This window comes from Phyllostomus discolor, chromosome 2, assembly GCF_004126475.2.
Source record: "Phyllostomus discolor isolate MPI-MPIP mPhyDis1 chromosome 2, mPhyDis1.pri.v3, whole genome shotgun sequence".
NCBI classification, from domain to species: domain Eukaryota; kingdom Metazoa; phylum Chordata; class Mammalia; order Chiroptera; family Phyllostomidae; genus Phyllostomus; species Phyllostomus discolor.
Genome location: NC_040904.2, coordinates 162292738 through 162304790, shown reverse-complemented (window position 1 = coordinate 162304790; position 12053 = coordinate 162292738). Strand labels below are relative to the sequence as shown.

The window sequence follows — 12053 nt, the reverse complement described above, 5'->3', positions numbered from 1 at the left end:
GTGAAAGAAGCCTGACAGAAAAGAGCACATTCTGTGTGTGTGTGTGTGTGTGTGTGTGTGTGTATGTGTAAATTATTCTGGGGATGACATTAAAAGGAGGCATGGAATAAAAAGAGGCATATTTAATCTTTTTGATGTAATAAAAATATTCTGTATCTCGATATGGTGATATATAAAATTGTTAAAACTCACAGAATTTTACAGTCTGAATTAATATAGTTTATTTCACAGCAGTGATTTCTCAATAAAATGTCTGAGAAAAAATGAGCAGAGCTCCTTTTTTTTTATTTTCTCTTTTTGTTTTTATTCTTGACACTATTACAGATGTTCCACATTCCCCCCCCCCCCCAAAAACCCCCTCCACCCAGCATCATCCCACTCCAGATCCAAGGATTTGCACTTTATTTACTTTTATTTTTTAGGGATTAACATAGTAATATGTATTACAATACAGCTGCTGATGAATTTATTCAGTAACAATGTACAAGAGTCCATAGGGTATTTCCATTCATGTTTTTTTTTATTGTTGTTGAAGTACAGTTGTCTCCATTTTCCTCCCATCCCACCCCATCCATCCCCACCCCAGCCATCCCCACCTCCCTCCCTCGATCCTACCATCCTTTGGCTTTGTCCATGTGTCCTTTATACTTGTTCCCGACAACACATCCCCCCTTTCCCCCCATTATCTCCTCTCACCGCCCCTCTGGTTACTGTCTGTTTGTCCTTAATTTCAATGTCTCTGGTTATATTTTGCTTGCTCGTTTGATTTTTAAATTATGTTCCAATTATAGGTGAGGTCATACGGTATTTGTCTTTTACCACCTATGCTTATTTTGCTTAGCATAATGCTCTCCAGATTCATCTTAGTTGTTACAAAGGGTAGGAACTCTTTCTTTCTTTCTACTGTGTAGTATTCCATTGTAATAAAGACCAGGGCAGAAAGAAATGAAATAGAATCTAAAAAATTATACAAAAGATCAATGATTCCAAGAGCTTATTCTTTGAAAGGTAAACAAGATTGACAAACCTTAAACCAGAACTCATCAGGGAAAAAGAGAGAGGACCCAAATAAATAAAGTCAGAAATGAAAGAGTATAAATAACAACTGATGCCAAAGAAATACAAAGGGTTTTAAGAAAATATTATGAACAACTATATGCCAACAAATTGGACAACCAGGATGAAATGGATAAATTCCTAGAAAGATACAGTCTTCTAAAACTATACCAAGAAGAATCAGAGAATCTGAGTAGGTGGATTACACCCAGTGAAACTGAAGCAGTAATAAAAAAGTCTCCCAAAAACAAAAGCCTTGGACTGGATGGCTTCACAGATGAATTGTACCAAACATTCCAAGAAGAACTAACACCGCTCTTTCTCAAATATTTCATACAATTCAAAAGGAGGGAAGGCTCCCAAACTAATTTTATGAGGCCAGCATTATCTGAATTCCAAAACCAATAAAGACAGTACAAAGAAAAAAATTATAGGTAAATATTGCTGATGAACATAGACACTAAAGTCCTCAAAGAAATATTAGCAAACCATATACAGCAATGTATAAAAAGATCATACACCATGATCAAGTGAGATATATTCCAGGAATGCAAGGTTGGCACAATATTCAGAAATCAATAAATGTCATTCATCAAAAAAAGAAAATGAAGGATAAAAAACACATAATCATATCAATAGATACAAAAGAAAAATTTGATAATATCCAGCATCCATTTATGATAAATATGCTCAGAAAAGTAGGATTAGAGGGACCATAACTAAAGGCCATAATAAAGGCCATATATAGCAAACCCACTGCCAGCATTATACTCAATAAGCAAAATCTACAAGTGTTCCTTTTAAGATCGGTAGCAAGACAGAGATGTCTCACCCCTTTTATTCAGCATAGTACTGGAATTCCTAGCCATAGCAGTCAGACAAGAAGAAGAAATAAAAGGCATCCAAATTGGAAAGGAAGAAGTGAAACTGTATTTATTTGCAGATTACATAATACTGTACTAGAGTGCCCCAAAGATTCCACCAAGAAACTACTAGAACTGATAAATAAATTCAGCAAAATAGCAGAATACAAAATTAATATCCAAAAATCAATGGCATTTTTATATGCCAATGATGAACTAACTGAAAGGAAAATTAAAAGCAATCCCATATACAGTTACTACAAAAAAGAACAAAATGCCTAAGAATAAAGCTAAGCAAGGATGTAAAAGACTTGTACTTGGAAAATTATAAGACACTGAGGAAAGAAATTGAAGAAGATACAAATAAGTAGAAGCATACACCATGTTCATGGACAGGAAAAATTAACATCTTTAAAATGTCCATACTACCCAAAGCAATCTACAGATTCAATGCAATTCCTATTCAGATTGCAATGATGTATTCCACAGAACTAGAACATATATTTAAAAAAATTTATATGAAACTATAACAGGTCCTGCATAGCAACAGCAATCCTGAGAAAAAAGAACTATTTTGGAAGAATTACACTACCTCATATGAAACTGTACCATAAGGCCATAGTAATCAGAACAGCATGGTACTGGCATAAAAACAGATACATAGATCAGTGGAACAGAACAGAGAGCCCAGAAATAAAGCCACACCTTTACAGTCAATTAATATTGGACAGAGGAAGCAAGTACATGCAATGTGCTAAAGACAGTTTATTCAATAAGTGGTGTTAGGAAAGTTGGAAAGATACATGCAGAAAAATGAAACTAGATCACTTCTTTATACAACACACAAGAATAAATTCAAAATGGGTCAAACACTTAAATGTTAGACCCCAAACCATAAAAATCATAGAAGAAAAATAGGTAGCAAAATCTGGACATTACTCATAGCAATATTTTATTGGGTATATCTCCCCAGGCAAAGGAAATTAAAGAAAAAAAAAACAAATGGGACAATATCAAACCCAAAAGTTTTTGCACAGCTAAGTAAATCATTAATAAAATAAAAGGACAACCCACAGAATGGGAGAATATATTCACTGATACATATGATCAAAGGGATCAATATCCAAAATTTATAAAGAACTTACAAAACTCAACACCAAAACCACAAACAACCCAGTTAAAAAATGTGAAAAGGACCTGAATAGACGGTTCTCCAGAGGACATAGAGGTGACTAGTAGACATAGAAAAAGATGCTCAACATCATTAATCATCAGAGAAATTAAAATGAAAACCACAATGGGATATCAGTTCCCACCTGACAGAATGGCTATCATCAATAAATCAACAAATGACAAGTGCAGGCAAGGATGTAGATAAAGGGGAACACTTGCATTGTTGGTAGGAATGAAGACTGGTGCAGCTACTATGGTAAGCAGTATGGGGATACTTCAAAAAATTAAAAATGGATCTGTTTTTTGACCCAGTGATCCCACTTCTGGGAATATATCTGAAGGAACACAAAACATTAATTCAAAAAAACATAAGAATGCTTATGTTCTGCACAGCGTTATTTACAGTCACAAAGATATGGGAACAGCCCAAGTGTCCATCAGAAGATAGTGGATAAAACAACCATAGGAAATTTACACAAGAGAATACTGTTCTTGCTGTAAAAAAGAAGAAAGTTTGATCCTTTGCAACAGTATGGGTGGACCTGGAGAACAGTGCTAAGTGAAATAAGCCAGTCAGAGAAAGGCAAATACCACAGGATTTCACTCATATGTGGAATCTAAGGAATGAACTGAACTAACAAGGAAAATGGAGATAGACTCATAGAGAGTAGGATGACAGCTAAGGGGGATGAAGTTTGGGGCTGGAGGGATGAAGCAAACAGGTTAAAGATAAAAATAAAAAAAAAAGAACAGGCATTCAGTGACAACTGAAACAATACTACAAATGTAGTTGTAAGAAGTGGGGTCAGAAAAATATAGAAAGTATAATGAGCAAAATTTTTTCCCTCAAGTTGATGACAATGATAAACAGACAGATGCAAGAAAAGTCACAAAAATCTAAGCAGTATAAACAGAAAGAAAACCAAATGAAGGCCCATCAGAATACAATGTCTGAAAATAAATGTAAATGAGAACACTGTCAAAGTAGCAAGAGGGATAAACAGACATTATATGCAAACAAAAAAAGTTAAAGCATAGAGTTTTTGTCAATAACAATTCAAACAAAGAGGACAATGGAATAGCATATTGAAAGTGATTAAAGAGAGGAGGAGATGAGGCTGAAACAAAATGTTATATACAGGAAAAAATATATACTTTAGAACTGAAGGCAAAAAAAGAAACTTCTGATAAAGAACAACTAAAAGAATGCATTATGACAATTTTGCATAAAAAGAAATGGCAAAGAAAGTTTTCTATCTAAAGGGAAATGCTGTCAGAATAAACTAGGATCTCTAGGACAATTTTAAAATGTACACAACATGATTGTGAAACATCTTGAAAATTTTTATGTAAGATTCTTTCTCTAAATATTAATTGAAGGATCTTTGCATATTGTAGAAGTAGTGGTCATTACTTTCAGTCAATCCGTGGTACTCATTCATTCATATATTGTTTATGGCTGCTTTCACAATTTGATGACAGAACTGAGGATGCATAAGGAGAGGAAATTTCATTTTCTTTCAACATACTTCTTGGGGTGTTCCTCTTTTTGATTCTAGCACCTAATGGACAAACTCCACCATACCCTTCACTCTTGAAGAAAATACCAAGCTTCTAGAATCTTTAAAAAAATTAGGGTTTTAGGGTTTCTTTGGTTTTTAAAATTAAATGTATTGGGTGACATTGGTTAAAAATTATATAGGTTTCACACGTAAAATTCTATAATACATCACCTGTATATTGTATTGTATGCCCACCACTCTAGAATCTTTTAGCATCACCTCTTCTTGTGCCTTGAAACCATAGGTGGTGGTATGACTACCTGTTCTTGCTACTTTGTTATTTTAATATCTCCCTCTCCCCCAACTCTTCCACTGAGTGTTCAGATTATTCTCTGTATTAATTTTCTTCTAATATAAGCATGATGTATTTATAGTAGAAATAAGAAGTGGGTTTCTAAGAGTCATAATCCATTTAAATAAAATGTGAATATTCTTCTATGTAAACCACAATAATAAAGAAACAAGTACTTCTCATTCAAGTGCAATTTCTAAGAAGTTATATTGTTCTGCAAGTAGAAGTTTAGCTCTTACATTTTCTATAGAGCTTTCTTTCTAGTAGTCTGATGAATTTACTAATTGATAACTTTTTAATTTTTCTTTTTGCATTATAATACTAAATACATTACAGTTGAGAGAGACATAAGTTTCTAGTTAATATGTTCCAGAGGGAATGCTCAGCACTCTAATTTCCCTCTGCATGAGAATATTTCTCTTAGAATATATCCCAGATCTATTTATTGGTTTAATCAATAAAAAAATACAGTAAACTTGAGAGAGAGGGGAAGAGAGAGAGAAAAGGAGAGAGAAAAGAGAGAGAGAGAGAGAGGAAGGGATACTAAATTTTAGTACTTGTTTAGCTTAAGAATTTTAGGTCATGATCTGAACAGTAAGGGAATGCAATCCATGTGGCAGAACAACATTTTGTTAAACAAAGGTTTGATTCTTTTTCTATTTTCATTTCTTCATGAATGTACTATATTTCATATATATGAGTGTTTACTAAGATAAGAACTAGCATCCATTCTTGAGGATATCTTATATTTAATTTATTTGCAAATCTCTTCTCTTTTAAATAGCATTAGTTACATAATTCCCCCCAATTTTTCTCTTAAAAACAGAAACCAGTTTATGTAAAATACGAATGTAAGAAAAACTTGTATTTTTGCAGTTCATAGGTCCTACCAGAGGTTAATTTTGGCCATTCTTCAGCTTTCTAAAGTTAATCAGTCAACACTGCTGTTAACCTTAATTTTTTCAAAAAAGAAGTTATTGAAGTAATCCAAATTAGTTCTAGTATTCTTTCATAGTCCCAGCCTATCTTAAAAGAATGTCAAAATTACTGAAATCAAGGTGATATAATTTTATTAAACTTATACAATTTATATGTAAATTTACATGTATGCATAATTATCAATTTTATAATTATACAATTATGAGATGTTCATAAATTTGTTATCTTTCAGTTGTCTTTTACATTATATGACAGATTATTGAGTAATAAACCACTCTGCCACTCAATCTTATGACTATAGGCAAGCCTCTTAAATCCTTTTAATTTTCCCACTCCTAAAATTAGAATAAAAATTTTCTCTACCTTCAACATGTTATTTAAGGTTATTTTATTGTTATAATAGCAGTTTAAATAAGTATAATGCCAGCTTGTTTAAATACGTATTTCTTCCCTTTTCTTCACTTTAGCTATCTTCAGATTGTTCTGTGTACCTCCTGTCCTTCATATGCACAGAGGTCTGTATTTCTGAAAACACAGAAACATCTCTGCCCAAGATCTTATAATTCTCCACTGGCATTTCAATCTGTAAAATCCAAAAGAAAAACAAAGAGGAAAGGAAGAAAGGAAAGAAGAAAGAAAGGAAAGAAGAAGGAAGTTCAGTAGGAAAATAGTAAAATCTTGATTTCATTATGTTTAGGAAATGTAAGAGAAAATCACTTTTGTTTTTAGCAGATGAACTGTGTCACTAAGACAATATACCTCTAGAGGGACAAAAATAATGGAAGAAACAAGGACATGAGGTTGATGTGTAAAAGGATGATGCTTTTGACAGGATCTGAAGTCTCTGTATTTTTTTAAATTAAAAAATGTAACTTTTAAAATCATTTAAAAAAATTTTTTAAATCATTTTTTATTGCTACTCTATTACAGTTATCTCAATTTTTCACCCTTGCCCTCCTCTGCTCATCACACCCCCTGCTCCCACCACCAATTCCCAAACTATTGTCCATGCCCAGGGCTCATTCACACATATTCTTTGTCTAGTCCTTTCCCCTTCTTTCCACTATTATTCCCCGTTTTCCTCCCCTCTGGTCACTTTTAGTCTTCTAATAGAAGAAAGAAAGATGCAGACTATGTATACTATTTTTTATAGTAAATAAATAATCATTGAAAAATAAAATGTGACCATGAATTGAACACATTTTCACTTTAAATATAACCTTAATTGGATTGTAATATCTGTGAGAATTATCTTCCACTAAGGGAGGCAGCTTTCAATGGCAGTAAACTGATAATAAATCAATAAAGAAAAAAAACAACTCTTGTTTTTAGATATTTCCTAGATTCTTCCCTTCCCTAAAGCACATCTAGAGGGCAAATCTCTATTATTTGTAAATAAATATATCTAAAAAGGCTAACCGATCAGATTGCATATTTCACTAGGAAGACTTTTAAAAAATAGCAATTTATTCTTCTTAAAAATTTTAGTTTTTGATTACAGTTTACATTTAATATTATTTTGTATTAATTTCAGGTGTATAGCATAGTGGTTAGACAATCATATACTTTACAAAGTGATCCCTGCCCCCCATAATTCAGGTACTCAGTTGGAACCATACAGAGTTATTAAATGCTATTGATTATGTTCCCCATGCTGTACTTTACATCCCCATAACTGTTTTGTAACTGCCAATTTGTACTTCTTAATCCTTTCAACTTTTTCTCCCAATCCCCCAACCCCCCTCCCCTCTGGCAACCATCACTCTTTGTATCTGTGAGACTGCTTCTATTTGTAGTAAACTGTTCTTTATATTCATTGGTGTTTTGTAAAGTATTGGGAACAATATGACTTGCAACAAATACTTTTTCATGCTGGTTCCTGGTTATTTTTACTAAAACAAGTATTCTGGTCACTCATTTCTTTCATTTTTACCATCTCTTTAGTTCCACCTATATCTCAGCTATGAAGAATGAGCTTAATGGGAATTACTCAGAGGTGACTGAGTTTATTCTACTTGGGTTCAGAACCCCTCCAAAGCTACAGATCCTCTTATTTTTTGTATTCTTGCTGATCTACATGGTCACTGTGGTGGGAAATGTCAGCATGATAATTGTCATTAAGATGGACTCCAGACTTCAAATGCCAATGTATTTCTTCCTTAAAAACTTGTCTGCTTTAGATCTCTGCTACTCCACAGTTATTGCCCCCAAAACTTTAGCTAACTTTTTGTCTGATGAAAAGAAAATTTCTTATAATGGCTGTGCAGCCCAATTTTTCTTCTTTGCCCTGTTTGTCACAACTGAAGGCTTTCTTCTGGCTGTCATGGCATTTGATCGATTCACAGCCATTTGTTCCCCTCTCCTCTACCCTGTGCATATGTCCCAAAAAGTCTGTGTTCAGTTGGTAACTGTATCTTACATCTGTGGAAGCATCAATTCCATAGTCCAGACGAGTTTCACCTTCAGTCTGCATTTCTGTGGAGAAAACAGATTGGACCACTTTTTCTGTGATGTCCCAGCCCTGATGAAGATCTCGTGTGTTGACATCTTTGTAAATGAGATTGTATTGTTTCTTCTCTCTGGTTTTATCATCATCACCACCACAACTGTCATTCTGGTTTCCTATGCTTATATCCTCTCCACTGTCCTGAAGATCCCCTCAACCCATGGCAGAAGTAAGACCTTTTCTACTTGTGGCTCCCATATAGCAGCGGTGAGTTTATTCTATGGGACTGTGTTCTTTATGTATGCCCAGCCTGGAGCCATCTCCTCACCAGAGCAAAACAAGATTGTGGCTGTGCTCTATACACTTATAATACCAATGCTAAACCCTCTAATATATAGTTTGAGAAACCAAGATGTGAAAGATGCTGTGAAAAGAATACTGTGTGGAAAATGATTCATTCACTGATATTTCTAAAATCACTATATAGCAGGCAAATTTGATATTCTAAGGATCCAACTTATTCTTGTTTGTGTAAAATTATTATATCAAAAGCATTTTGCATATGGCAACAAATAGTTTTCTCTTTTACAAGATAATTTTTAACAGTATATGTCTATACATCATTACCTTATTTGCTTAGAATATGTAAATTACATACTCATTATTTATGATGTAATAGTATTTTAATTTCAATTTGACTTTGATTAAGAAGTAAATATTAAAAGCTTCTGTTATGTAATAATTAAATAATATTGGTCTGGGTGAACTATTTAAGTTTTTTATTCTATAAAGCAACTAAGTTGATATTTATTTGGAAAAGATAATTCCCACTGCATAGCTGGCAAAACAGAATGGTAATGGTCACACAGAACACTTTTGAATACAAAGGCTATTTTTTTAAAGATCCAGGTTCATATTCAGAGGATTATCATCCTTATGGTTACAACTCTTATGAAAGGGAACCCATCATACATTATTAAGGAAGCAATTTTTCACATGGAAAGTGTGTGTCAATAACATTCTACTAATTTTTATGTTCCCACTTTCTTCTTAATATAAAATGATATACTTTAAAATAAATAAAAGATGATATATAAAGGACAGGTACTATATGCCATAGGTAATTTTTATCACTATTTTCAAATGAGGTAATTGAGGCACCGTGAGAATACTAAGTCATGTAAAAAGTACTCATGTCTAAGGTTTTAATCCTCAAATCAGACCTATCATGAAAATAACATTATATACATATTGAATGTTTAATTTAAATTAATATGTTTTAGAAGTATAGAAATTGTATCTTAGAAACATTAGGTAATGTGCTTAATTTTACATTGCCAGTAACAACCATAGCCAGAGCTGGAACACAGAACTTTCTGACTCCAAAGCTGTGGAGGTAAAGACTATGTGGCAGTGACTCAGAAAGAGCTTTATTTTTCCATAGGTTTCAAATATTGTGAAGGTACTTATTAACTCACATGTATTAATAATTTTATTCAAGTCTCTCTAATAGCATTAACTTTTGCTTTCTGATATATGAGAAACTGAATGTGTTTAAGTATTGTTTATGTTTCTTTGGTAGTTTTTTGTTATATTTTTTAATTTATTGTATTATGTAATATGTGCCATTGGTCACATATTTTATTAATACAGCTGCATTTTTTTGTTATAACTATAAGTGCATTATCCTGAATTCTACTTTATTTAATAGCAATATGACACTTGGGTTGTTTAAAAATTTTTTATCTCACTAAAACTTTGATTTTTAACTTTTTTATAAAATGTTTTACAGCAGTGACTTTTTATAACTTAAGCTTCTCCTCTCACCTGCACATATATATAACAGAGACACCTTATTCTGGTGTAATGCCACCTGTTTTGTGGCTTCATAGAATAGATTAAGGATGTATTCCCTCTTTGTAAATCCCTTGGAAAAGTTTATGTACAATTGTTAATTTTTCACTCAAATGTTTGGTTGAACTCACTAGTAAATCAGACTGGAATTTTTATTTGTGGGATAATTTTTGAATACCATTTCAAGTTTTCAAATTGCTCTCAATGAAATGAACTGGGCTATCATTAGGCTTACCAGCATGAAAAGTTGACATAAGTGGTCCATGTTAAAATGGAGCCAGAGTAACCATTCTAGAAAACGGCCTTGGATGTCTTGCTCCTTGAAACTCTGGAATGTTTACACTGGGCAAAATAACCTTTGGACTGGGCCAAACCAGCAGAGTCTTACAAAGAACTCTTTGCAAATCTGACAGAAGACCATACATCCTGACAATAAGGACAGATGATTATAAACTCTCTTGCTGCTGACACAAAACCGGACATGTGTAGTTAAAGTGTAACTCAGTTTGTTGGCACAAATAGAAATCTCTTTTTTTATTCATGTGATTATTCCCTTCCTTTCCTCATGACACACTCCTGTAATTAGGACACTATTTGGAGGTTTTTTGTATTCATTTACTTATTATTTTTTAAACTAATTATTATTTGTAATTGTTTTATTGTTGTTCAAGTACGGTTGTCTGCATTTATCCCCCTCCACTCCCCCTGCACACTCCAGCCATTCCCACCTCCATCCCCTGATTCCACCCCTCCTTGGTTTTTCTCCATGGGTCTTTTATAATGGTTCCTGAACTGAATCTGTGTTCTCTGAATTGAAACTCTTTTAAAAAATTTGTAATCCCAAATGAACACTCTTTGCCTCTCATTTTGGGTTTTTATTTTCAGGTTAACACCACATGTCCTTTCCATCTTTTAGGTTCTTCATTGCCTACACCCAGGAACGGTGGCAGGGAGAGAGAGAGTAAAGAAGAAGGAGGGGGGAGAGAGAGAGAGAGGAAGAGAGAATGTTCTGTTTTGTCATTAATTTAGACAAGAGAGTAGTGGTTCCTATTACTTCATCTTGGCCAGAATTAGAGATGCTATCTTTTTATTTTTCTAGCCAGATTAAACATATTTTGCAGTCTGCCTGAGTAGCAGGGTGGCAGCTATTATAGTCAGTATTTTTTAATTATAAATTTAATCAGAGACTCCCACAGAAATGGTCCTAATTATGCCCATATACTCATTGTTTCTTATGGAACATTGAATAGTTACTGAGGACAATTAAACCTCAATTTTCTGTGGATAATATTGTTCTACTGTTGATAAAGTTGGCTGCATAGGTGCTATAATGTTCAAGGAAGAAAGTTATATGTTTCTGGTCCTTCTTTTGAAGAATAGTGTCAGTCCTTGAAAGTCAGAATCTTTTAGAGATGACACTATGATTCTTAGGATCAGTTCTACTCAGCATTTTCTAGACCTTCCTCAAGAATTATCTTTGATTCTATGCCACAATGATTTGGATGCCTATCATTCATAGACCAAGGACAATTCCTGTTTCCTTTCCAGGAATCATCACAGCAAAAGTCAATTATGTATATTTCCTTATTTTTGAAAATCTGAAGTTTGATCATCCCTACATCTGAGTCCAGGAGTCTTAGGTCTTTTTACTGAATAAGTGTTGTTAATGCTGCTTCTGGACTGGAAAGTTACACTAATTATCTCTAGGAGACTCTACTCTGCTGCTCTTACACTTTTGAGGGACAGCTGCCTTCATATCTCAGTAATAACTTACTCTCTCCAAACCTACTGAGATTCTTTTACATTTTGTTTTGCTGCAAAGGATTACAGCTTTCCTTTTTTTGTGGGCAGACCTAATTTTATTGGTA

General features: G+C 33.5%; 1 protein-coding gene across 2 annotated transcripts; it reads left to right on the top strand.

Annotated features, from left to right (window-relative positions):
• The first annotated feature begins 5462 nt into the window (after positions 1-5462).
• Positions 5463-10808, top strand: LOC114512717 (olfactory receptor 12-like). 2 transcript variants are annotated; one of them, XM_036018878.1, is made up of 3 exons: positions 5463-5588; positions 6141-6186; positions 7830-10808. In XM_036018878.1, exon 3 carries the CDS (start codon positions 7849-7851, stop codon positions 8782-8784), a length of 936 nt encoding a protein of 311 aa, XP_035874771.1. In that variant the 5' UTR covers positions 5463-5588; positions 6141-6186; positions 7830-7848; the 3' UTR covers positions 8785-10808. The 2 variants fall into 2 exon arrangements, with proteins under 2 accessions (XP_035874771.1, XP_035874770.1); XM_036018877.1 differs by having other exon boundaries at positions 6118-6186.
• Positions 10809-12053: the final 1245 nt, after the last annotated feature.

Bases quoted from the DNA above. Each gene is read 5' to 3' on its own strand.
- LOC114512717 (XM_036018878.1), top strand. From the start codon at position 7,849: ATGAAGAATGAGCTTAATGGGAATTACTCAGAGGTGACTGAGTTTATT.